This window comes from Lutra lutra, chromosome 2 (genome assembly GCF_902655055.1).
Source record: "Lutra lutra chromosome 2, mLutLut1.2, whole genome shotgun sequence".
NCBI lineage: Eukaryota > Metazoa > Chordata > Mammalia > Carnivora > Mustelidae > Lutra > Lutra lutra.
In genome coordinates this window covers 36,732,471-36,759,329 of record NC_062279.1, presented here as the reverse complement: position 1 = coordinate 36,759,329, position 26,859 = coordinate 36,732,471, and the positions used below count along the sequence as shown (strand labels likewise).

The following is a 26,859-nucleotide window of genomic DNA, read 5'->3' as shown; positions in this document are numbered from 1 at the left end:
TGTGATAATCATTTTGCAATATATGAATGTATCAAATCAATATGTTGCATGCCTTAAACTTACACAGGATTTTATGTCAATTATACCCTAATAATGTTGGAGGGAAAAGATGTATCAGAGAGAAAAAGACACAAGCAACATGGCAGTGTAGGAAGCCCTGGACTCTCCTTCACACTCACAAATTCACTGATTCAGCTTCAATTCATGGATTAGTTTTGTGATGAACTCTAAATTAAATGAGAGAATTCCTTACTCTAGGAGAATGCAAAACCAGACTCATCAAAGCCAGTAGGCAGATTCAAGACACCCTTTCATCAGCAAACTTACCACAGTGCAGTCTTACAAGCAGGAAGAGACCGTCTAGCTTTCTGCTTCACCCAGGAAAGAAGGATTTGCTTGGAGATCCAATATGGGTACATTTTCAAGGGGGCTACCCAAAGACCTGGAATCTATATTGCCAGTTCTGGAAGCTCTGATGATGTCTGGATGTCCAGGCACTATAGGGATGGCAGCTTGAGTTAGTACTCATCAGTGGTACTCCTTCTGCTCACCACCAAGTGAGTGGATAAATAATCCGAGCTCTCAGCTTCCCCCTTGAGATGCAAAGACTTGATCCATTCATCCAGAGCCCCAAGTACCAAACAGAAATCATGAAGCTGACAACACACCAACAACTGAAAAATGCACTAGAGGAGTTCAATAACAGACTAGGTCAAGCAAAGGAATGATCAGTGAACTCAAAAAGAGGTTACTGGAAATATTAAAAACAGCAAACAAGATAAAAGAATGAGAGTGACTTAAGGGACTTAAGGGGCACCATCAATGGCACTAATACATGCATTATGAGAGTTCTAGGAGAGGAGTAGAGAAGGAAAGGATCAGGAAGCATTTTCAAAGAAATAATGGTTAAAGAACTTCCCAGTTGGAAGAAGGAAATGGATATCCAGATGGAGAAAGACCAAAGAACCTCAAGGGCCCAAAGAAATCCATAACAAGACACATTATGATAAAATTGTAGAAATTCAAAGACAAGGAGAGAATTTGACAATAGGGAAAAAAGTGAGTTCTTACATACAATGGAACCCCCATAAGTCTGTGAGGGAATTTTCAGGAGAAATCTTATAGTCCAGAAAGCAGCAGGATGATATTCAAAGCACTGAAAGAAAAAGCCGCCAACAAAGAATACTCTATCAAGCAAAACTGCCCTTCAGAAATTACAGGGAGATAAAATCATTCCAGACTAAAGTTAAATGAGTTCATGACCACTAGACCTCCCTTCCACAAAATGCTAAAGACAGTATTGCCAGCACTATGGTGCATAAGGAATCCCTCCTTTTTGTGCCTCCCTTTAATAAAAAATCCACATATATTTATTATATACCAGGCCAATTTTAGACACTCAAGGAGGAACAGAAGATGGACAAAAATGGTTCCCAATCTTTAAGATATTAAAGATTTAGATGTAAATACAGAAAACATGATGTTAAAAGAGCTAATGGGCTTCAGAGTAAGGAAATACTGAAATGAGTTTAAGTTTAAAAGTTTAAAAAACTTTTAGCTGTGTTGCCTAAGTGGCTCAGTAGGCTGTGTCTGACTTCGGCTCAAGTCATGATCTCAGGGTTCTGGGATCGAGCTCCATGTAGGGTTCCCTGCTCAGCAGGGAGTCTACTTTCCCTCTCCTCTGCCCTTCCCCTGGCTCATGTTTTCTCTCACTCTCTCCCTCAAATAAAAATAAAATCTTTTTTTAAAAAGGCTTTTTAGCTGAGTTATTTTAACTAATATTAAAAATAGATAAGATAATGTCTACATATAAAATGAATTGGTTTTTCTTTCTTTTCACAAATCTTATTGTGTTAAAATACACACGAAATAAAGTTTACCATCTTAACCATTTTTAAGTGTACAGTTTAATGGTATTAAATACATTCATGTTGTGTAGCCATCACTACCATCCATTCATAACTTTTCATCTCGTAAAACTGAAATGCTATACTTATTAAACAATAACTCTCCATTCCTTCTCCTCCCAAATACCATTATATTTTTTATATCTATGATTTTGACTATCAGATAGATCAATAGACTCATAGAGTATTTGTGTTTTTGTGACTGGCTATTTCACTTAGCAAAATTGTCCTCAAGATTCATCCATGTTGTAGAATATTGCAAAATTTCTATCCTTTTTAATGCAGAATAAAATTCCATTGTTTGTATATACCACATTTTTCTTTTTCCATACATCTATTGATGGACACTTGGGTTACTTCCAAATTTTAGCTATTCTCAATAATGCTGCTATGAACATGGGTGTACAAATATCTCTTCCAGACAATGCTTGCAATTCTTTTGGTTATAGTCTCATAAATAGGAATGCTGGGTCATATAGTAATTCTATTTCTAATTTTAGAGGAACAACCATCTATTTTTCACAGCAGCTTATATCATTTTCCATCCCCACCAACAGTGCACAAGGGTTCCGATTCCTTTACATACTCACCCATCTTTTGGGTGGAGTTTTGTGTGGGTTTTTTTGGTAGCCATCCTAATGAGTGTGAAACTGTGATTTTGATTTACACTTCCCTACTGATTAGTAATGTTGAGAGATAGGTATATGGAGAAATACCTATTCAAATTCTTTGCCCATTTTTGAATTGAACTATTTGTTTTTTGTTGTTGAGTTTTAGGAGTTTCTGTATATTCTGGATATTAATTTCTTATCAGATACACGATTCATAAATATTTTCTTCCCATGAAACTACAAAACATCCAGAAAGCAATTAATAAGATGGCCCCTTGTGAGGAGCCAGATAACTCTGTTTTAGGAACTGTTCTGTGTATTGTAGAATGTTTAGTAGAATACCTGACTTTTACTTTCTAGAAGCCAGTAACAATTCTGCCCCAGTTGTAAAAACCAAAAATGTCTGCAGCCATTGTGTCTAGTAAGCAATGGTCATGAATTCTGCTAAATGTACTACAAGGGACAGAACAATTTTCCTTATTCCCACCTCTCACAACAAAGAATTATCTGGCCTAAAATATCAATACTGTTGCCACTGAGAAACTCTGATGTGACTGTTGGGTTTGTACCCACATTCCTCTAGGTGTACCCAACCTAGAGGAATGTGGGTACAAACCCAACACTTTCTGCATGTGTAGAAATAACACTGAAGAGACTACCACAGGAGCTACACTCCTACAAAAACAGAATTTGCTAAGGAACTTAAAAAAGGACACATTTTACCCTATAAGCATATTTTGGCCAGAAACTAATAATTTAGTGGCACATAATGATATGTGTTAGGTCTGTGAATAAAGCAGCAATGTCTACAATAGCCAAACTATGGAAAGAACCTAGATGTCCATCTACAGACGAATGGATAAAGAAGATGTGGTATATATACACAATGGAATACTATGCAGCCATCAAAAGAAGTGAAATCTTGCCATTTGCGACGACGTGGATGGAATTAGAGGGTATCATGCTTAGCGAAATAAGTCAATCAGAGAAAGACAACTATCATATGATCTCCCTGATATGAGGGAGAGGAGATGCAACATGGGGGGTTGAAGGGGTAGGAGAAGAGTAAATGAAACAAGATGGGATTGGGAGGGAGACAAACCATAAGTGACTCTTAATCTCACAAAACAAACTGAGGGTTGATGGGGGGAGGGGGTTGGGAGAGGGAGGTGGGGTTATGGATATTGGGGAGGGTATGTACTATGGTGAGTAGTGTAGTAGTAGTAGTAGTAGTAGTATGCTGTGAAGTGTGTAAACCTGGCGATTCGCAGACCTGTACCCCTGGGGATAAAAATATATGTTTATAAAGCTGTAAAAAAAAAAAAAAAAGAAAAAAGAAAAGATGAATACCCAAGTTTTGTAGCAACATGGACGGGACTGGAAGAGATTATGTTGAGTGAAATAAGTCAAGCAGAGAGAGTCAATTATCATATGGTTTCACTTATTTGTGGAGCATAACAGATAGCATGGAGGACAAGGGGAGATGGAGAGGAGAAGGGAGTTGAGGGAAATTGGAAGGGGAGGTGAACCATGAGAGACTATGGGCTCTGAAAAACGATCTGAGAATTTTGAAGGGGTGGGGGGTGGGAGGTTGGGGGCACCAGGTGGTGGGTATTGTAGAGGGCACGGATTGCATGGAGCACTGGGTTTGGTGCAAAAATAATGAATACTGTTATGCTGAAAAAATAAAAAATTTTAAAAAATAAATAAATAAATAAATAAATAAATAAATAAAGATCTTATTGGCTGTTACCTATAAATCATGTATCATTCTTATCTTGGAAAGCTAATGACTTCTTCAGAATTCTATTAAGCCCTACTCAAGAACATTCTGGTTAATCAGTGTCCATGGCAGATCACAGATGACCTAGTCAAAGAATTTTAGTTCATTTGGATTGAAATACAATTATGGTTGAGGAAAAATGTTCAACTCCAAAATTTTCAATTTCCTTTTGCCCCCAAGCTCTGTACGAGGCTCACAAAATCTGATTGTTTTTCAAAAATAAATACAAAAGCTAATTGATAGTCAGGCCCAGACTTACCATTTCCTAAATGCATTAACACAAGTAGTCACTAGGACTGGAGAGACATTCCTTCAAAATCAAGATGCTTTAGATGTTATACTTATCTCCAACAAATTTTTAATACTTTGGGAGAAGACAACTGTACTTAAACACCTGTAGTTCTCACAGAGAGCTTTAAATCACTCAAAATCACTGCTAATACTAAAGAAACAGTAAACAAGATAAATAACTTGGGGTATACCTAGTTGGCATCCCACTATATGGATCTACATTTATCTGACTAGCACTGCAATTTAGTTTCCCTATTTTACTTAGGTAAAACACTAAATCATGGATCTGAAGTAATTTTGTTTCTCCTAACTTTACTGGCCATTTGCTTGTGTCTCAATTATGTTTTAAATATTAATGTCACCATTGTCTTGCTAGACAACATAACTATGATACTGATAGAAAAGCAGAACAAAATTATAATATCACCAAAACCTCTACCTCATCTCCTCCTTAAATTCCTGCCATTCATATAGATTTGCATAATACTTAGGTAGGTACACAATATCTATGACCTGGCAAAGGAAGGCCTTAAGGGAGGACTGAGAATAAAACATTTTACTCTCTCAAAGAACATGAACTGTATGTTCAGAAAATTGTATATTTCAGTGAAGCTAATGATCTACACATTTATAGGAAGGTATCAAACTGAACTAGACTGGTCATAAACTGAAATATTCATTCATGAGCAAGCCCCTTCGAACAGACCCACACTTGAAATCCACACAATTAGTTATTAGTCCTGCTTTGTTCTAGTAAAAACTTTGTTTCATTTAAGCCTAAACTAAACACCATCACCACCAATTCTATATAATCTGAGAAGTTACAATTCCACTTGAGGTTTCTTCCTTTACAAACAAGAATTCCATATAAATTAAGGTTTTTTTCAGAATCAAGAAAATTTTATTTCCTTTAACACTAAGGAACAAGACTTTACTCATTAACAAATTATATTTACGTTTTGTCCTATAGAATTGAATAATGAAGCTTAGTATAATCAGAATTTAGGAACTAAGAAGAAAGTTTTGGTCCTTACCTCCTCCAATCAAATCTTTACACTGTTTGTTATGTATCCGACATCGTCCTCCAAAACAGTAGGCATCACCCGAATCACAACTTTGTCCATCACGTGCGTAAGTGTCAGGCACACAGTGTGAGGAAACCCCATTGCAATACTCAGGGAAATCGCATTCGTCCAAAGATTTCCTACACTGTATACCAATTGGTTTTAGCTAGAAGGGAAAAAGGAACATAAGAAAAGATTATGCACCAATGATACTCAAATTGTCTTTCCCTTCAGGCTTTAATTTTTCATTTTTTTAAGTTGCTAAAGGCAAGAAGAAAATTAAGTCTTAATAACTACTTAAGCATTGCATAGAAATTTAAATAATTAAATTTAGTTTAAATAATTAAATTTATTGTGGATAAAAGAATGGGTAGTTCTTGTAAGAGAATTGAGAAATTCAAAGTAGACTACCATAATTATTGAAAAAAAAAGAAAGATAAAAACTAAACCTAACAATAGGAGAAAGACAACTATCATATGATCTCCCTGATATGAGGGAGAGGAGATGCAACATGGGGGGTTAAGGGGGTAGGAGAAGAATAAATGAAACAAGATGGGATTGGGAGGGAGACAAAACATAAGTGACTCTTAATCTCACAAAACAAACTGAGGGTTGATGGGGGGAGGGGGATTGGGAGAGGGGGGGTGGGGTTATGGATATTGGGGAGGGTATGTGCTATGGTGAGTGCTGTGAAGTGTGTAAACCTGGCGATTCGCAGACCTGTACCCCTGGGGATAAAAATATATGTTTATAAAAAATAAAATTTAAAAAAAAAAGAAAAAGAAGCACTAAAAAAAAAAAAAAACTAAACCTAAGCAATTAATATAGAAATTACTTTAAAAAACTACTTGCAACCCATCATGGCTATGCTCATGTGGACAGCCTCTGGTTTCTCCTATGCTGTCCCTTCAAGCAGAAACCAGCAAACATTGCAAAATAATAAGTATATATCATAAACATTCAGAAAAAAGTTTGTAAGGTAATTTAAGGATACACAGGAAAAGGTTTATTTCACATATCACGTTGAAAACAACTATTAAAAAAATAGCTTTCCCCATAATATATCTATGATCTCTTCAGCACTTAGTCTAGCCAAGTCCTTCCAGGATTTGCTTTCTGTATACCTGTCTTTGCCAATAAACTTCCAATAGCATTACTGCAAGCCCTTTTCCTCAACCTAAGCCCCAGTTCCTCCTGGCTATCAACATTATCCTACACAAACTAAGTTAAATTTGTTCTAGCTTTCAAAGGTCCTAGAAGCCCAGCTTCTGTAACATTCACCACCCCTGAAAATGGGTTTTCTCTTTACATTTTTCCATGTTGTCAACAAGTATTTTCTATATAGCAATTCTAACACAAATTCTTCAAGTGGTGGGTGGGAAGACAAAACATAATACTTGAGTCACCCAAGCTTATGTAGTTAACATTCAAATCAAAACTAATGATCAAAATTATTTCTAAAGTAAAATACATATAAGTATAATGAAAAGGTATTGATATCAGTTTCTTTAAAATATGCTTCCTTTTATAAATATGTATAAATGGCAATATTACATTCATTATAATTTCTTCTATTGTTTTGTCTATTTTTTATAGTAGTCTAATGGTCACAGAAAATATGAGGGGTAAGTACAGAGATTTCCCATAAAACCCTTGCACTGTACATACAAAACCTCCTCTTATCAATATCTCCACCTGGAGCGGTACATTTGTTACAACTGATGAACTTACATGACACATCATAAACAGTCAAAGTCCATCGTTTACAAGAAAGTTCTTTCTCATTGTTAGGCATTTTATGGGCTTAAACATATGTTTAATGACATCTATCTATTGTAATGGTATCAGGCTGAGTATTTTCACTGCCCTAAAAATCCTTCATGCTCTGCTTATTCATCTCCCCTTTAGTTCCTGGCAACCACTGACCTTTTTACAGTCCTTTTCCAGAATGTCATATATTTGGAATCATACAGTATGTAATCTTTTCAGATTGGATTCTTTCACCCAACTTCTTTTTCAATATTTATAAATACCTTGTTCCTCAAATGTTCTTTGAACCAAGTTATATCGTCCTACTTGCTCCTTTATTAAGAGGTGTTCATGTTTCTCTACTTGGTTCCCTAATTCCAAAATGACCCTAAAGCTTAAAAATGGGTGACTCCCTTTTCTCATTGTTTTCTCCTAAAATCTTTTTGGGTGTGTTTTATTTTATTTGTAATTCATTTTTATTCTTCCCAAGACTGTCAGTGTCTATATTTAAGGTGCAATTCATTGTCAGGACTCTGTCCCTTTACACAACTAAGTGAGGAATGGGTAGGTTAAGTTAATGCCTCTGACCACCACACCAGCCTTGACTGCATAGTAAAGAGAGTACTATATATATCAGACAACTTATAGTTTGGGCCAATTCCATTTTGATAACCAGGCCCAAGGACTAGTGAGAATCATTACTACTACTCCATTTGCAACAGCAGTTGTTCACATATCTCTGTTGATACATGAATCTTGTTTAAATTATTCCTTTTTGGTGCAGCAAGGATGGGCAATTCGGTAGTCTGTTATACTGCTTGTGTTTGATACATTGTTTAATTTTTTTAAAGTTACACTTCATAAGAATTACTATGACTAAATTGTGCCTAGTAATGGAAAAGAAGAGGAGAGAATCAGAGATTCCTGGCTGCATAACCACATAGAAATGCCTATTTTAACAACTACCATGAATAAGATAATCTGGCTGAAAGGTTCCAGTCCCCAGGTCAAGCAAAAAATATGAGAGTAGATGCATTGGAAGATGGTAAGAAGAACAGTTTCACTTTAGCCACATTATTCCCTCCCCAAGGTGGCACAGTTCAACGCCAAGAGAGACCATCTTGGCTGGTGATTTCTCTGACAGAGAAAATAAAAGGGATGAGAACACAGTTTCCCCAGACTTGCAAAGCACTGTGCAAGAGATTACTTTTATCTCATTCCATTCAGAACACTGAGAGACTTGGCATACTTAAATAGTCTGGGGACACCTAGGAATAGGGAAAAGAGATGGGGGTTGACAGAAACCAGTGTGTGGATCACAATAATGAGCCACGTGTCCAATTAACTGCCTTACAGAGTTCAGCAAGAGCCTCACCCATAAAACAATAGGATGCCTCCCCTGAGGATGCCCACAAATAGCCAGCCAATACCCCATTCTCCACACTCACACCCCGTAGCCAGAACCCAAAATTCCCCAGCAGATGGCACACATGAGCCTCCAACAAATGGGCACAATCCTGTAGACAACACGGATATCAACACCTGGCTTGATTCTGCTGAATTGCACAACTTTGAACACTTTAGGGCACTGCATCAGGGAAAATTTATGAGAAGCTCTCCATAGCCAGACTGGCTTTCTGGGATGAAGAGTAGGTGTTTAATCCTAATCTCTGCCACACACCGCTCCTCAGGAGGTGTGGAACAACCCCAGAAGAGGAGTGGAAAAACCACACCCATTAAAAAAAAGTCTGAGGGCGCCTGGGTGGCTCAGTGGGTTAAGACGCTTCCTTTGGCTCAGGTCATGATCTCAGAGTCCTGGGATCGAGCCCCGCATCGGGCTCTCTGCTCAGCAGGGAGCCTGCTTCCTCCTCTCTCTCTGCCTGCCTCTCTGCCTGCTTGTGATCTCTCTGTCAAATAAATAAATAAAATCTTAAAAAAAAATAAAATAAAAAAATAAAAAAAAGTCTGAGAGACCCCCCCAAACTCCAGCTGGGCTGACGGGTCTCTGGCTTCTTTCTCTCCCAAGGCTAGTTAGTAAACATTGGAAGAGACGGCTACTTCTTCAAATGTGAGGGCAGCAATGCAAGTCTTCAAAAAACATAAAGAATCAAGGAAACATGATGCCAACAAAGGAGTAAAACAGAGCTCTTGTGGAATACAGATGAAAGAAATGGAAATGTACAAAATGCCTGACAAATAAATTAAAAATAATCACCTTAAGCTCAGATAAAGAGAGCAGAGATAGACAAATAAACAAAATAAGGAAAATGATACATGAAGAAAATGAGTTTCACAAAGAAATTATTTTTTAAAGTAAGAGAGAACCAAACAGAAATTCTAGATCTGAAGAAAACAATAACTGAACTGAAAAATTCCATTAAAAAACTTCAAGGGCACAGTAGATCAAGCAGAAGAAATAGTGAACTCAAGGGCAATCATTTAAAATAATCCAGTTAAGAGGGGGGAAAATAAAGATTAAAGAAAGCTTATGGTACTTAGAGGACACATCAAAAGAAACACCATATGCACTATGGGAGTCTCAGAAAAAGTGAAAGAGAAATGGGCAGAAAGTTTATTTAAAGAGATAATAACAATTTGCCAAATCTAGAGAGGAAAATGTATAAAAGGCCAAAAGAACTCTTCAATAGAAGAGTCATATTATTTTTAAGCGTCCAACTCTTGATTTCAGTTCAGGTTATGATCTCAAGGGTCATGAGATGGAACCCTGTATCAGGCTCTGAGCTCAGCAGGGAATCTGCTTGAGATTCTCTCTCTCCCTCTTTCCTTCTGCCCCTTCCCCACCACATTGGCACACATGTGCACACTCTCTCTCTAAAATAATGAAATAAATCTTTAAAAGAATACTATAACCAATAGGGGCGCCTGGGTGGCTCAGTGGGTTAAAGCCTCTGCCTTCAGCTCAGGTCATGGTCTCAGAGTCCCGGGATCAGGCCCCACATCAGGCTCTCTGCTCAGTGGGGAGCCTGCTTCCCCTTCTCTCTCTGCCTGCCTCTCTGCCTACTTGTGGTCTCTCTCTGTCAAAATAAATAAATAAAATTCCTAGAAATGACCTATCAAGATTGAATCATGAAAAAAAAAAGAAAAATCTGAACAAACCAATAATGAGTAAAGAGTTCAAATCAGTTATCAGTTAAAAACCTCCCAACATAGAAAATCCAGGATCAGATGGCTTCACAGATGAATTCTACCAAACACTTAAGGAGTACTTAATTCTAATTCTTTTCTATCTCTTCCAAAAAAACTGAATAGGAAGAAAAACTTTGAAACTCATTTTATGAGGCCAGAATTATCCTAATACCAAAGTCAGACCAAGATACCAAAAGAAAGGAAAACTATATGCTAATGTAATTTTGACCTGAAGAACAGGCCTGATGAACATAAATATAATAATTCTCAATAAAATACTAGCAAACCAATTTCAATAGCACATTAAAAGGATCATACATCATGATCAATTAAGATTTATCACTAAGGGGGCGCCTGGGTGGCTCAGTGGGTTAAAGCCTCTGCCTTTGGCTCAGGTCATGATCCCAGGGTCCTGGGATCGAGCCTCGCATCGGGCTCTCTGCTCGGCAGGGAACCTACTTCCTCATCTCTCTGCCTGCCTCTCTGCCTGTTTGTGATCTTTGTCCGTCAAATAACTAATGAAAATCTTTTAAAAATTTTTAAAAAAAAAGATTTATCACTAAGAATCAAGGATGTTTGAACATATGTAATTTAATAAATGTGATGCATCACATTAACAAAGTGAAGGATTAAAAATAATATGACATCCCTGAACTTCAAAACCAATTCAATAATACTAGAGGACTTCAGTGCCCTACTAATACTAATAACATTGGATAGATCAATCAGAAAGAAAATTAGGGAGAAAATAGCAGACCTGAATAAAACTATAGACCAAATGGACCTTAAAGACATATATAGAATTTTATGTCCAACTGGAACAAAATACACACTCTCCTCAAGCACACATGGAACATTCTCCAGAATAAAACATATCTTGGCTCACAAAGCAAGTCGTATGAAATTTAAGGGAATTGAAATAATATCTATTATCTTTTCCATACACAATGGTATAAAACCTCAGGGGAAAAAAATGAAAAATTCACAAAATATGCAATTTAACACCATACTCCTTAAAAACCAATGGACCAATGAAGGAAAAAAAAGGAAATTAGAGAAGTATCTTAAAATAAACAATAATGAAAACAAAAAAACAATATACCAAAACATAGGGACATAGGAAAAGCAGTTCTAAGAGGTAATTTTACAGCAATAAATGTCTATATTTTAAAAATCTCAAATAACCTAATTTTATCCCTAAAGGAATTAAAAAAGGAAAACAAACTAAGCCCCGAGTTAGTAGAAGGAAAGAAATAAAAAAAGTCAGAGCAGAAATAAAACAGAGACCAAAGAGACAAAAGGGAAAAAAAATCAATTAAACCAAGAGTTGGGTTTGAAAAGATAAATAAAATGGCAAATCTTTAGCTAGACTAACCAAGAAAGAGAGAGCAGAAGCAATAATATAAAATTATGGAAAAAAGAGGAGACACTAAAATTGGTACCATAGAAATACAAAGTATCATAAGAGGCTACTATAACAATTATCTACCTACAAACTGCATAATACTTTAGAAGAAATGGATAAATTCTTAGAAAAAGACAACCTATCAAGACTGAATCACGAAGAAACAGAAAACTTGAACAAATCAAACACAAGAGACTGAATTTGTTATCAAACCTCCTAACAAAGAAAGGACCCGAAATATATGGTTCACAGGTGAATTCTATGAAATATTTAAAGGATTAATGCTAATCTTTCTCAATTCTTCCAAAAATTAAAAAGGAGGGAACACTCCCAAACTCATTTTATAATGCCAGTTTTACCCTGATACCAAAGACAAATAAGGAAAGAAACAAGAAAAGAAAATTACAGGCCAATATCTCTGATGAATATAGATGCAAACATTCTCAACAAAATACACAACAAAGGGGCACCTGGGTGGGTCACTGGGTTAAAGCCTCTGCCTTTGGCTCAGGTCATGATCTCAGGGTCCTGGAATCGAGCCCCACGTCAGGCTCTCTGCTCAGCAGGGAGACTGCTTCCCCCCTCTCTCTCTGCCTGCCTTTCTACCTACTTGTGATCTCTGTCAAATAAATAAATAAAATCTTTAAAAAAAACCACACACAAAAATTCAATAGCACATTAAAAGTATCATGTACCATAATCAAGTGAGAGTTATTCCTGGGATGCAAGGATGATTCAACACACAGGAATCAATAAAAGTAATATACCCCATTAATATAAATAGGGGTAAAATTCATGTAATCCTCTAAAGTGACAAAATCCAACACACTTTCATGACAAAATCTCTCAACAGTTTGGGTATAGAACAAACATATATCAATATAATAAAAGCTACATAAGACAAGCCTAAACTAACAATTTTCAATTGGGAAAAGCTGAAATCTTTACCTATCAGATCAAAAACAAGACAAAGTTGTCCATTCTTACCACTCCTATTTAACATTAGAAGTCCTAGCCAGAGCAATTAGGCAAGAAAAAAGAATTAAAAGGCATCCAAACCAGAAAGAAAGAAATAAAACTGTGGGAGAAATGAAAAAATGTTGGTCAAGGGTATGAATTTTCAGCTATAAAATATATCAGTCTGGGGATCTAATGTATAACATGGTGACTAAAGTTAATAATGTATTGCATTCTTGAAACTTTCTTATTAAATGTTGCTATGTAAAGTGTGCTAACCTTATTGCAATCATTTCACAATTATATGAAATTGTTACATTGTACACCTTAAACTTACACAATGTTATATGTCAATTATATCTCAATAAAGTTTGGGGAAAAATTTGAAAGATAAAAACATATTCTTACTCCAGTCTTATGAATATCTGCCATTTACTTTGTTCAGGAGGTTTTTTTTTTTTTTTTTTTTTTTCATTAGGATTCCAGTTAATTGTCTGGGTACAGGGCAATTACTCAGGAATTCTTTAAGTACTTTCAATAAAGAGAGATTGGTTGATTGTAACAATAACTGAATTGCAAAGGAACAGCAGACTTTACCAGAAGATAGTGAAGAGAATTTAGCTAACAACAACAGAAACTAATCTCATTTCCTGACCTCATGTGAGGTATGGTGTTAGAAAATAAGACCTGGGTGATATATGCAATTGATGAATGACTGGACTCTACATCTGAAACTAATAATGTACTATATGTTGGCTAACTAAATTTAAATTTAAAAAAAAGAAAAGAAAAGAAGACCTTAAGAGGGTTGCTTCAAATGTATGTTGATTGCAGAAATATCTCAGTGAGTACAAGTCAGGAGAGAAGAATCATCAGGCATTAAGTACATGAGAATCCTGGAAATGACAGATTACTGAATGCACTGCAGTGTAAGAATTGTCCAATGTGCTTGGATATAATATAATGATATACTGATAAGATATTGACATATTTTGCATCTCTTTGAAACAAGTATTTCAAGAAATTTAATGCTGCGCTACTATAAAATAGATTGCCTCTTACCTTGCAATCTAGTGTACAGCATTCCCCAGAACCACACTGTTTACCCTTTCTCATTAGACATATTCTAGCGTCACAGCAGTCTTTATGTGTACAATTCTGTAAACAAAGAGACAAATTCAAATGGTATCTTTTCTCACATACGTTATGATAATTTGTCTTTTAAGAAACTTACCAATTTCATCTAAATTGCCAAATTCATTTACATAACGTTGTTTAATATTCTTTAAACATACATAGGATGTATAGTAAATAATGTACCCTCTTTCATTCCCAATACTGGGAATTTCTTTTTTCTTTCATTTCTCCACCAGCCCAGCAAGAAGTTTATCAAGTATATGATTATTTCCAAAGCCCTGGCTTTCGTTTTCATTGCTTTTCATTCTCTGATCTCTATCTCATTGATTTCTACCTATATCTTTATCATTATTTCCTTCTATTTACTTTAGATTTAATTTAGACTAATATTTTAGTTACCTTAAGTAGCATTCTAAATAATTGATTAGACCTGTCTTCTTCTCTAATATAAGCATTTATAGCTTTAAATTTTCCTTATAACACTGTTTTAACCAAATCTCATAGATTTTGATGTTATGTTTAAATTTGCATACTGTGAAAAATATATCCTAAAATTGTTTTTGTAATTTTTCTTTGAGCTAAGGGCCATTTAGAAGTAGTAGTTTAATTTCCAAATATTTGGGGACTTTTCAAGTTATTTTATTATTCTTGGTTTCTGATTGAATTTTCAACACAAAATAAATACATTGAGATTTATTTCATGCCTCAAATATTCTATCCTGATTAATATTCCAAGTTCTCTTGAAAGGAATTTTTATAGTTAGGCTGTTAAACATGGTAGCCTATAAATATCATTATATTAAGGTGATTGGTGGTATTGTTCAGGTCTTCCATATCCTTAATGATTTTTGGTCTAGTTGTTCTATCAGTTACTGAGAGATGTGAAATAAATCTCAAATATGATAGTAGATTTGCCAGTTTCTCCCTTTAGTTCTGCTAGTGATTGCCTCATAAATTTTGAAGACTTAATGTGTGTGTATATATGTAAATATATTTGTATAAATGTTTATGTATTTATTATTATTATTATATCCTCATGTATTTATCCTTTTTTTCATTATGAAGTATTATATCTTTATTTTATATATTAGTATAGTCACTATAGCTCCCTTGTATTTACTGTTTGCCTATTATATCCTTTTCCATTCCATTATTTTTGTATGATACAGAGTATTAGCGTTAAAACGTGATTTTAGAATGTGATTTAGCATGTGATTATTTCTCAGTTTTTATTTAGTCTGACAACCTTGGCCTTTTGATTAGAGTGTCTGGCCTCTTTATATTTAATGTAATTAACATGTATTTCAATTTGTTATTTTGCTGTTTGTTTCTATCTCATCTTGTTTTTGTTCCTCAATTCTTCCCTTCTTGTCTATTTTTTGTTGATGAAATACATTTAGTATGTAGCCAATAAATCCTCTATTGCCTTTTGTAATTGTATCTCTGCATACTTTTTCAGTATTTGCTCTAGGATTTATAGTAAGTATCTTTAAGACTATAATCTACTTAAAGTTAATACTGATTTTCTTCAGGTAAGTTATAGAAACATTGCAACAACTTATTTTAATGTACCCTTCCATATTTCATGCTGTTATTGTTATAGTATAGATGTAGATACACATATATACACACATGCATGTGTATGTTTATTTGAATTTATATGCATATGTATATGCATCCATAAACACATACATACCCATACATATGTGTACATAATATATACACATGTAAATATACATTTATATGTTCATATGTTTTATGTATATATGAATGCATAGTGAATAAGTATGTGTATTATATATCTATGCATGTATACAATGTTGTTTGTAAAATTAAGAGCAGAAAAGAAAAAGCATACAAATAATTATTTATATCCCTCCACATATTTACCAATTCCTGTGTTCATCCTCTTATAGATCAGACTGATCACCTATTGCACTGGTCCTTCAGTCTAAAACATTTTAAGTTCTTAAGATTTTCTGTAGTGCAAGCTTACTATGACATATTTTCTCTGCTTTTGCTTAACTGAGAATAACTTTATTTCCATTTTAAAGAATAATATCTTTGAATATAGACAGCTTGGTTCTTGACTTTTTTTTTTAAAAAGAGAGGGGTTTTTTTGTTTTTGTTTTTGTTTTTTAGGATTTTATTTATTTGACAGAGAGAGAGACAGCCAGAGAGGGAACACAAGCAGGGGGAATGGGGGAGGGAGAAGCTGAGCGTGGAGCCAGATACGGGGCTCAATACCAGGACCGCTGGACCACGACCTGAGCCCCAACGGAAGGCAGATGCTCAATGACTGAGCCACCCAGGAGTCCTGGTTCTTGACTTTCTTTCCTTCAGCACTTTTAGTTTGTCATTTCAAAGTCTACTGACCTCCATTATTGGTTATAAGAAATCAGCTATATTTTGTATCATTGTATCATGTACCTAATGTGTCTTTCTTTAGGCTGAAATTAAGTTTTCTTTTTATCTTCGGACTTTGGGAGGTTTTATTGATCTGTATATAGAAGTGTGTTTTTTGTGTGTGTCTATCTGCTTATGATTATAATGCTGAGCATCTTGGGTCTGTAAGTAAATGTTTTCCTTCAAATCTGGAAAATAATCAGCATTATTCCTGCAGATTTTTTTTTCTTCCACCTACTCTCTCTTTTCTTTACCTTGAAATCCAACTACACCTACATTTGGCACTTAATATTTCCTCTCAGGTATCTAAGGTTTTGTTATTTTTCTTCAACTCTTTTTCTCTCTGTTCCATAGAGTATATGTTCTTATTGTTCCACTGATCAAGTTCATGGATTCTTCTGCTTCTGTTTTGTTTCATTTATTACTTTTCATTTGTAGACTTTATAAATTTATATTTTTTATGCTTAACATATATCTGTTGAGATTCTCTAGCTGCTCACTCACTAGGATAATTTTTCCTTAAATTATTTGGGCATGATTTCCTTTAATGCTCCTAATATATTCAAAATAACTACTGTGAAATCTTTATCTGCTAAATACAATATCTTGAATTTTTCAGAATCAGTTTTCCTTAACCGCTTATTTTCCTAAATATGGTTCACATTTTCTGTAATAATTCTCTGTCTAGTAAATTTTTGGTTAGTAAGTTAAACATTATAGATACAATGATATAATGCCTGTATTCAGCTATCTTTCTGGATGCTTTTTTTCCCCCTATAGGGAATTAAGTAACCTGGATATAAACTGTAAGCTTTATCTCCCCTATAGTGTGCCATAGCTATTTCTGCTCAACTTATATGTCTTCAAACCTCTGAATTTTTAGCCTGATTCCCTGCCGTAATATGACATTCAGCCAAGGATTTAGGTAGAGATAGCACTTAGATTTCAGAGTACAAACTATTTGTAATTTGTTTCTTAAGATTCCTCTTTAATTTCCAGTTGCAGTCCCAGTCTCAAACTCACAGGGCTCACCTGGTACACCTGTGTCTTTCAAGGGTCTCACCCTACATTTTTTGCCCTATAGGATATGTCTAGGCCATGCATATTTTAGCAGTCAGCCAAATGTGTTTAAAATTTATCATCAGATTTTAGGTTTTACCACTTTCACAATTCTCTCTCTTTCAGGGTTTTCCCCTTAAATTTCCAGTGGTTCTCATCTCTGAAATCTATTCTCTTTCACATTGAATCAGTAGAGCTGCAGTTTTCCACAGCTATTTAATTCTGCCACAGCTGTGGAGTTAGAGGAGCACTCTTATGCTAGAAAGATATAAACTCACAATCCTTATTAATTGCAGCTGCAATTTTCAAGAGTAAACTCTCTTCTGTCTTCTTCTTTTAAATATTTTCCATTATATATAGATATAGAATATATTTTTATATTATAAAATATATTTATAATATATAAATATATATTATATTTATATATTATATATGAAAAATATATAGTATGTAACATATTGTGTATATATAATTATATACATAATATATCTATATATAAATGTTTACATATATAACATTTATAATATAATAATATATTGTGTATTACATATCTTTGTATATTATTTATTTTAATAATACATATTAATTTTTTAATAATGTTTCATATTTTACAATTGCTATCTCTTGAGAGTTTCCATGTGACTACTTTACTTTACTGTCAATAGCTCCTCTATCATCTTTCATCTTTCTTTTGGTTTGATCTTAGTTCTACATTTTTGTATTTTCTCCAGGTGATAGATTTGTTAAAAAACACTTTTAATTGGCATCACATCACCTGTCAACAGAAAACATTTCACTTTATATAGCAAGCAATGCATTTTGCTATTTCACTGGTAATAGACTGTTGCCTTTAGATTTTCCTGTTTTTGTTACTGCTTGTTGTTAAAGGCATATTTCTTTAGCTCCTTAGACCACCTTTGTGGTAAATAATTATGAGTTTGGAGTTGACACTCCAAATAGTACACTAAAGAATGTCAGAAGGCAATCTCTGAAGTTAAATGTTATCTAAAAGGCTTTTGCTGTCCACTTCAAAAAATAGCAAAATTAGGAAACTTAAAGGTTTCCATCTTCCCCAAAGGTCTTTTTCAAATTTATTGTTCTGAAAGACAAAGTCTCACCTTTTTTAGCTATTATACAGATATATACACATACTTTTTATCTATAAACACATACATATAAACACATAAAAAATGAAAAAATTTCTACTAACCTCTATAATGCCACAATCACACTCTTCACCATGTTCCAATTTTCCATTGCCGCATACTTTCCTTTGTGCTTCTTTATAAACTGGCATTTCAGGAAGGATTTTCTGAAGACATTCAAAGCCAGATTGTGAAGCTAAGTATTTAAAGTCATCCAAACTACAGGTGCTAAACTCCTTTACACCCCCAGACTGCCTAAAATATTTTAAAAATGGATACGACAAAAATTATTGCTGTATATCTCTGCATTTCTGCTAATGTATGGGTTTTGAAAAGAGATTTAAAAAGAATTATGGAAAAAAATAAGCACATTTTAAAAAAGTATTCATTGCATTGCAAAACATACTAATGATTAACCATACTTTTTAAATTTTTCCAAGAAAATTCTTGTAATAAAAAAAATCCAAAATCTTTTTATAACATTCTATCCTGTTTTAAACAAGACCTATTATTTATCTATCTTATGAACTTCATTAAATCTTTAAACATAAGAACTGTGTTTATTTACTTTCCCAATGCCAGACCATTGAATATTAAGTTTTTTAAGCCTCAATATTTAACATATTTTGTATTTTTATATAATAAAATTCTTTTATTGACAATATAAACGTGCTTATATTAATTTTAATAATACATTTTAGGGCTTTTGTCCAACATAATTGAACATTTGAAATAAAAACCTGTTGTTTGACACTAAAGAAATACAAAGAATTATAAGAGAATATTATGAGCAATTATATGCCAAGAAATTAGGCAGTATGGAAGAAATGGATTCATTCCTAGAAATATATAAACTACCAAAACTGAAACAGAAAGAAACAGACAACCTAAACAGACCCACAACCAGCAAAGAAATAGAATCAGTAATCAAAGGCTAAAATGAAATAATGAGAAAATATACTAGCTGATCTGGTCACTGTTTACAACATAATTACTGAACATTCTCCTAGGCAAAATGTATATAGTAAAAAGTAGACCAAATGCCTGGTAGGGGCAAAAGGCACGAACATCGGGCAAAAAAATATATGAAACACTGGAATGGTGAAATGATGGGAAAAAACTAACATAATATACAAGGGAATAAAAGATACTACTGTGGAAGAAAAAACGCTTATTAAAGAAAAAAACTATAGTTCATATCATACTTCTCATGAAAAACTGAACGTTTTCCCCTTAAGACTGGGAACAAGACAAAGATATCCACTCTCACATCAATAAAGTTATTGAAATTATTCCAAATTCAATTACATACAAATAGACGAAAAGGAAAAATAAAAGTGTTCTTCATGGATGACAAAATTTTGTTTAGAGAAATTCTTAAGGAATCAACAAATAGAACTGGAAAATTCTAATGAGTTTAGCAAGTTTGTACCACACAAAGTCAATATACAAAAAAGAATTATACTTTCATGAACTATGAATTATGCTTTCATGTATTTGTTAACAATCCATTTTTTAATTTTTAAATCCTTTTTTTTCCTAAGAGAGAGAAAGCAGGGGAGGGGCAGAGGGAGAAGGAGAGAGAGGATTGTGTTTTTAATATGATTTTTAAAATTTAAATTCAAGTTATTTACCATGTAGTGTGTTGTTTCAGGGATATAATTTAGTAATTCATCAGTTGCATATAACACCCAGTCCTCATTCCATCAAGTTCCCTCCTTAATGTCCATCACGCAGTTACCCCATCCTCCCACTCACTGCCCCTCAAGCAATCCTCAGTTTTTTCTCTATAGATAAGAGTCTCTTATGGTTTGCCTCTTTTTTATCTTATTTTAATTTTTTTTCTTTCCTTCCCCTATGTTCATCTGTTTTGCTTCTTAAATTCCATATATGAGTGAAATCACATATTTGTCTTTCTCTGACTGATGTATTTCGCTTAGCCTAATATCCTCTAGTTCCATTCATGTACTTGCAAATGGCAAGATTTCATTCTTTTGATGGCTGAGTAATATTCCACTATATATATATATATATATATGTATATATATATATATACACACACCATATCCTCTTTATCCATTCATCTATTGATGGACATCTGGGCTCTTTCCATATTCTGGCTATTTGGACATTGCTGTTATAAACATTGGGGTGCATGTCTCCCTTCAAATCACTATTTTTATATCCTTTTGGTAAATATCTTATAGTGCAGTTGCTGGGTTGTAGGGTAATTCTATTTTTAATTGTTTTGAGAAACTTCCATACTGCCTTCCAGAGTGCCTGCAGCAGTTTGCATTCCCACCAACATTGTAAGAAGGTTCCTCTTTCCCTGTATCCTCACTGACATCTGTTGTTTCTGGACATGTTAATTTTATCCATTCTGACAGGTTTGAGTTGGTATCTTGTGGTTTTGATTTGTATTTCCCTGATTCTAAGTGAGGTGCAGCATTTTTTCATATCCGTTGGCCATTTGTATGTTTTCTTTGGAGAAATGCCAGTTCATATCTTCTGCCCATTTCTTGACTGGATATTTTGTTTTTGGGGTGTTGTTTGATAAATTCCTTATAGATTTTGGATACTAGCCATTTATCTTATAAGACATTTGCAAAAATCTTCTTCCATTTGGTAGGTTGTCTTAGTTTTGTCAACTGTTTCCTTTGATGTGCAAAAGCTTTTTATCTCAATGAAGTCCCCATTATTCAATTTTGCTTTTGCTTCCCTTGCCTTTGGAGACATGTCTATCAAGAAGTTGCTGCAGCCAAGGTCAAAGAAATTGCTGCATGTGTTCTCCTCTAGGATCTTAATGGATTCCTGTCTCACATTTAGGTCTTTCATCCATTTTGAGTCAATTTTTTTTGTATAGTGTAAGAAAATGGTCCAGTTTCACTCTTCTGTGCGTGGCTGTCCAATTTTGCCAACACAATTTTTTGAAGAGACTATCTTCTTTCCATTGGATCTTTTTCCTGCTTTGTTGAAGACTAGTTGACCATAGAGTTGAGGGTCTATATCTGGGTTCTCTATTCTCTTCCATTGATCTATGTCTGTCTTGTGCCAGGGTCATACTGTCTTGATGATTACAGCTTTGTAATACAGCTTGAAGTCTGGAATTGTGATGCCTCCAGCTGTGTTTTTCTTTTTCAACATAACTGTGGCTATTCAGGGTCTTTTCTGGTTGTATACAAATTTTAGGATTGTTTGTTCTAGCTCTGTGAAAATGCTGGTTTTGTTTTGATAGAGATTGCATTGAGCACATAGATTGCTTTAGGTAGTATAGAATTTTAACAATACTTGTTTTTCCAATCCATGAGCATGGGATGTTTTTCCATTTCTTTGTGTCTTCCTCAATTTCTTTCATAAGTGTTTTACAGTTTTCAGAGTACAGATCATTTATCTCTTTGGTTAGGTCCATTCCTAAGTATCTTATGGTTGTTGTTTTTTTTTTAAGATTTTTTTTTAATTTATTTGACAGACAGATCACAAGTAGGCAGAGAGGCAGGCAGAGAGAGACAGGAGGAGGAGGCAGGCTCCCTGCTGAGCAGAGAGCCCGATGTGGGGCTCGATCCCAGGACCCTGAGATCATGACCTGAGCCGAAGGCAGAGGCTTTAACCACTGAGCCACCCAGGCGCCCCTCTTATGGTTTTTTGATGTAATTATAAATGAGATCAATTATTTGATTTCTTGTTCTTCTTCCTCATTCTTAGTATATTGAAATGCAAGTAATTTCTGTGCATTGATTTTATATCTTGCCACTTTGCTGAATTCCTGTATGAGTTCTAGTAATTTTTGATGGAGTCTTTCAGGTTTTATAAGTTTAACTATGGTATGTCATGGTATTGACTTGTTTTTGCTAACTTTGAGGGGAGTTTTCTGTGCCTCCTAGATTTGAATGCCTGTTTTCCTCCCAAGATTAGGGAAGTTCTCAGCTATGATTTGTTCATTAAACCTTCTGTCCTTTTTCCCCCCTGCTCTTCTTTTGGTACTCTTATGATATGAAATCATCACTTTATGGAATTTTGAGTTTCCTAAGTCTAACTCCATGATCTGATAGTCTACTCTACCCCCTTTTCAGCTTCATTATTTTCTATAATTTTATCTTCTATGTCACTGACTCATTCTTCTGCTTCATCCATCCTTGTGTTTATGGCCCCACTTGGGACTACATCTTGGTTAGCATTTTTAATTTTGGTCTGTCTAGATTTTACTTCTTTTATCTCTATAGTAAGGGATTCTTTAGTGTCTTCTATGTTGTTTACAAGCCCAGCTAGTATCCATATAACTGTTGTTTTAAATTATAGTTCAGATATCTTATATTGATTAAATCTCTGACCATGAGTTCTACCTCATGCTCTTTCTTTTGGGGTGAATTCCACCATCTCATCATTTTGTCCAGAAAAGAAAAAAAAAGAGAGGAAAAAGAACAAAAAATAATAACAGCAAAGTAAAACAAAAAAGGGGGGGGGACAAGAAAAACAAAAACAAAAAAAGAAAAAAATACTGAGTGTGTGTTTTGGTCTGGTTGTTAAACTACATCCCAAAATAAAAAAATTAAATTAAATTAAATTAAATTAAACAAAAAATTGTATGCATATGTAAATATAAATATTAATAAATAATAGAAGATTTTTAAAGGAATTGGAAAATGCAATAAATGAAAATAACAATAAAGGAATAAAAGGAAAAAGAAAGCTATATCCTATTTCCCCTAGAGCTAAAGCTTGCAGCACTCTGTGTTTAATAACGTTGGTGCATGCTAATTGGTGGTGCTGGTCTTCTGGGGGAGAGGCCTGTTATGCTGATTCTCAGGATGACTTGTTTCTGTGGGAATGTGTCCCCAGGGCACAAGGGGGCTGCAGGGCTAGGTGTATGTGGTCATAGCCTTCATTAGATGGTGCTGTGTTGTTGGGTTTTTTTTCCCTGAAGGCTCTCAGCACTGATGGTCAGGATAAAAATTGCTGTGCCCTGTTCTCTAGCCTCTGAGCTGAAAGTTTGCACCCCTACTCTTCAGTAAACCCCCACAGAAGAGCAATAAGTCACCCTATTTGTGTCCTCTGTTTCCATCTGAACCTTATGCTCATGTTTCCCATGTCCAAGCCATTTTATCTCAGGCATGTGACCAAGTTTCAAAACTCCAAATTTCAGGATGTTGCAAAGATGGCAGAGGAGTAGGAAACCCTACTTCAATCAGTCCCCTGAACTGAGCTGGATATCTACCAGACTACTCTGAACACCCAAATCACCCAAATCAACCTGAGATGCAAGAAGATATATCTGGATCTCTACAAACAGAATATCTCCAGCAGTTGATCTCAAGGTCTGAAGCAGGGAGCTACGATTCTGCGGGCAGATATCGGAAAATAAATGGAAGGGGGAGGGAGCCTCCAGGTTCCTGTGCTGTGGGAGCACAAAACCCTCCCATGCTGGGGACCAGGTACAGACTCCTGAACCAGTAGTGATGGGGAAAGTATTTAAGAGCAGCCCCCCCAGATTGAAACCTGGAGCTGCGGGGGCATGTGTGTGAACTGGGGGCGGCTGGCAGTTTTAATAGCACAAAGGACAGAGATGTGCCTTGACCTAGAAGCAACAGCTGGGAGTGCTGCTGTGGGGCACACAACCCAGGATGCTGTAGTTTTTAGCAGCACAGACAGTAACAGAGACAGTGTAGCCTGGAAAGTTTACTGAAGAACAGACTGTGATCTCTCTGTTCTGAGTCAAAGTTCTGGATATGGCCACTTCTGCTCTGACTCTTGGAAGAGACAGGGAAAGCTGCCAGAGAACAAAAGCCTCCAAAAGCGGTTTTCACTGAGCCCATCCCTCACCACAGGGACAGGGCAATTCTGCCCAAACAGGGTTGCCTGAGTAATAATATGGCAGGCCCCTCCCCTAAAAGACAGGCTGGAAGAACAAGAGGCCAACAACCTTAAGGTCCCTATAAAACTCATCTTGCATTTTGCTTGGGGTGTGGTCAACAATTTGGATTCTGTGCATTTCCTCAACCACCCCTCAACAGAACAACGAAGAGGAGGAACCCCAAAAATAGGAAAGACTCAGAGACTGTGACCTCTGCCACAGAACTAATGGATATGGACATAACCAAGATGTTGGAAATAGATTTCAGGGTAACAGTTATGCAGACAATTGCTAGGATGGAGAAAACCATTAATGGCAACATATATTCTCTAAGGGGCAGAACTTGAAAATGCTATCAGTGAGATCCAATCTAATCTAGATACTCTTACAGCTGGGGTAAATGAGACAGAAGAACGAATAGGTGATCTAGAAGAAAAACTGATAGAAAAGAAGGATCAGAAGGGGACCTGGAACAAACAGCTTAGAATCCATAAAAACAGAATTAGAGAAATAAATGACGCCATGAAACATTTCATTCCAATGTCAGAATTATTGGGATCCCTGAGGGGGTGGAGAGAGAGACAACTAGAAGATATATTTGACCAAATTGTAGCTGAGAATCTCTCTAATCAGGGGAATGAAACAAACATTTGTGTCCTAGAGGCAGAGAGGACCCCTGTCCAAGAGCAAGGGGAACAGATCAATGCCCTGGCATGTAACAGTAAAACTTGCAAATCTTAGAACCAAGGAAACCATCTTAATGGCATTCAGGGGGAGGAGACTCCTTACATACAGAGGGAGGAATACCACAATAATGTCAGACCTATCCACAGAGACCCGGCAAGCCAAAAAAGGGCTAGCAAAACATACTCAGTGTACTAAATGAGAAGAACATACAGCCAAGAATACTTTATCTGGCAAGGCTGTCATTCAGAATGGATGGAGAGATACAGAACTTCCAGGACAGGCAAAAACTGAAATATGTGACCACTAAGCTGGCTCTGCAAGAAATATTAAGGGGGGGTCTATAAAAGGAGAAAGACCCCAAGAGTGATATAGAACAGAACTTTACAGGGGCAATCTATAGAAACAAGGATTTCCCAGGCAACATGATGATAATAAATCATATCTTTCAATAATCACTCTCAATGTGAATGGCCTAAATGCTCCCATAAAATGGCACGGGGTTGCAGATTAGATAAAAAGACAGGACCCATCCATATGCTGAATCCAAGAGACTCATTCTGAACCTAAATATACATCCAGACTGAAAATGAAGGAATGGAGAACCAGCCTTCATGGAAACGGACCTCAAAAGAAAGCTGGGGTAGCAATTCTCATATCAGACAAATTAGATTTTAAGCTAAAGACTGAAGTTAGAGATACAGAAGGACAACATATCATTCTTATTTTATTTTTTATTTTTTATCAACATATAATGTATTATTTTCCCCAGGAGTACAGGTCTGTGAATCGCCAGGTTTACACACTTCATAGCACTCACCATAGCACATGCCTTCCCCAATGTCCATAACCCAATGACCCTCTCTCTAGACACCCTAACCCCGGCAACCCTCAGTTTGTTTTGTGAGATTGAGTCTCTTACGGTTTGTCTCCCTCCCGATCCTATCTTGTTTCATTTATTCTTTTCCTACCCCCCAAATCCCCCAGGTTGCCTCTAAACTTCCTCATATCAGGGAGGTCATATGATAATTGTCTTTCTCTGACTTATTTCACTAAGCATAATACCCTCTAGTTCCATCCATGTCATCACAAATGGCAAGATTTCATTTCTTTTGATGGCTGCATAGTATTCTATTGTATGTATGTATGTGTGTGTGTGTGTGTGTGTGTATACGCACAGCACATCTTCTTTACCCATTCATCTGTTGATGGACATCTAGGTTCTTTCCATAGTTTGGCTATTGTGGACATTGCTGCCATAAACATTCAGGTGCACGTGCCCTTTTGGATCACTACGTTTGTATCTTTAGGGTAGATACCCAGTGGTGCAATTGCTGGGTCATAGGGTAGCTCTATTTTCAACTTTTTGAGGAACCTCCATGCTGTTTTCCAGAGCAGATGCACCAGCTTGCATTCCCAACAACGGTATAGGAGGGTTCCCCTTTCTCCACATCCTCGCCAGCATCTGTCATTTCCTGACTTGTTAATTTTAGCCATTCTGACTGGTGTGAGGTGGTATCTCATTGTGGTTTTGATTTGTATTTCCCTGATGCCGAGTGATGTGGAGCATTTTTTCATGTGTCTGTTGGCCATCTGGATGTCTTCTTTGCAGAAATGTCTGTTCATGTCCTCTGCCCATTTCTTGATTGGATTATTTGTTCTTTG

At 35.5% G+C, this 26,859-nt stretch overlaps 1 protein-coding gene across 4 annotated transcripts in view; it reads right to left on the bottom strand.

The window, feature by feature from the left end:
- LOC125092772 (disintegrin and metalloproteinase domain-containing protein 5-like) overlaps positions 1-26,859 on the bottom strand; it is a 180,485-nt gene that overhangs the window by 76,987 nt on the left and 76,639 nt on the right. For all 4 annotated transcript variants that reach the window (XM_047717149.1, XM_047717152.1, XM_047717151.1 and 1 more), the window contains 3 exons: positions 18,728-18,917; positions 13,978-14,073; positions 5,627-5,822 (listed from right to left, as the gene is read on the bottom strand). In XM_047717149.1, the coding sequence (XP_047573105.1) occupies positions 5,627-5,822; positions 13,978-14,073; positions 18,728-18,917 (482 nt within the window). The remainder of the gene's footprint in view (positions 1-5,626; positions 5,823-13,977; positions 14,074-18,727; positions 18,918-26,859) is intronic.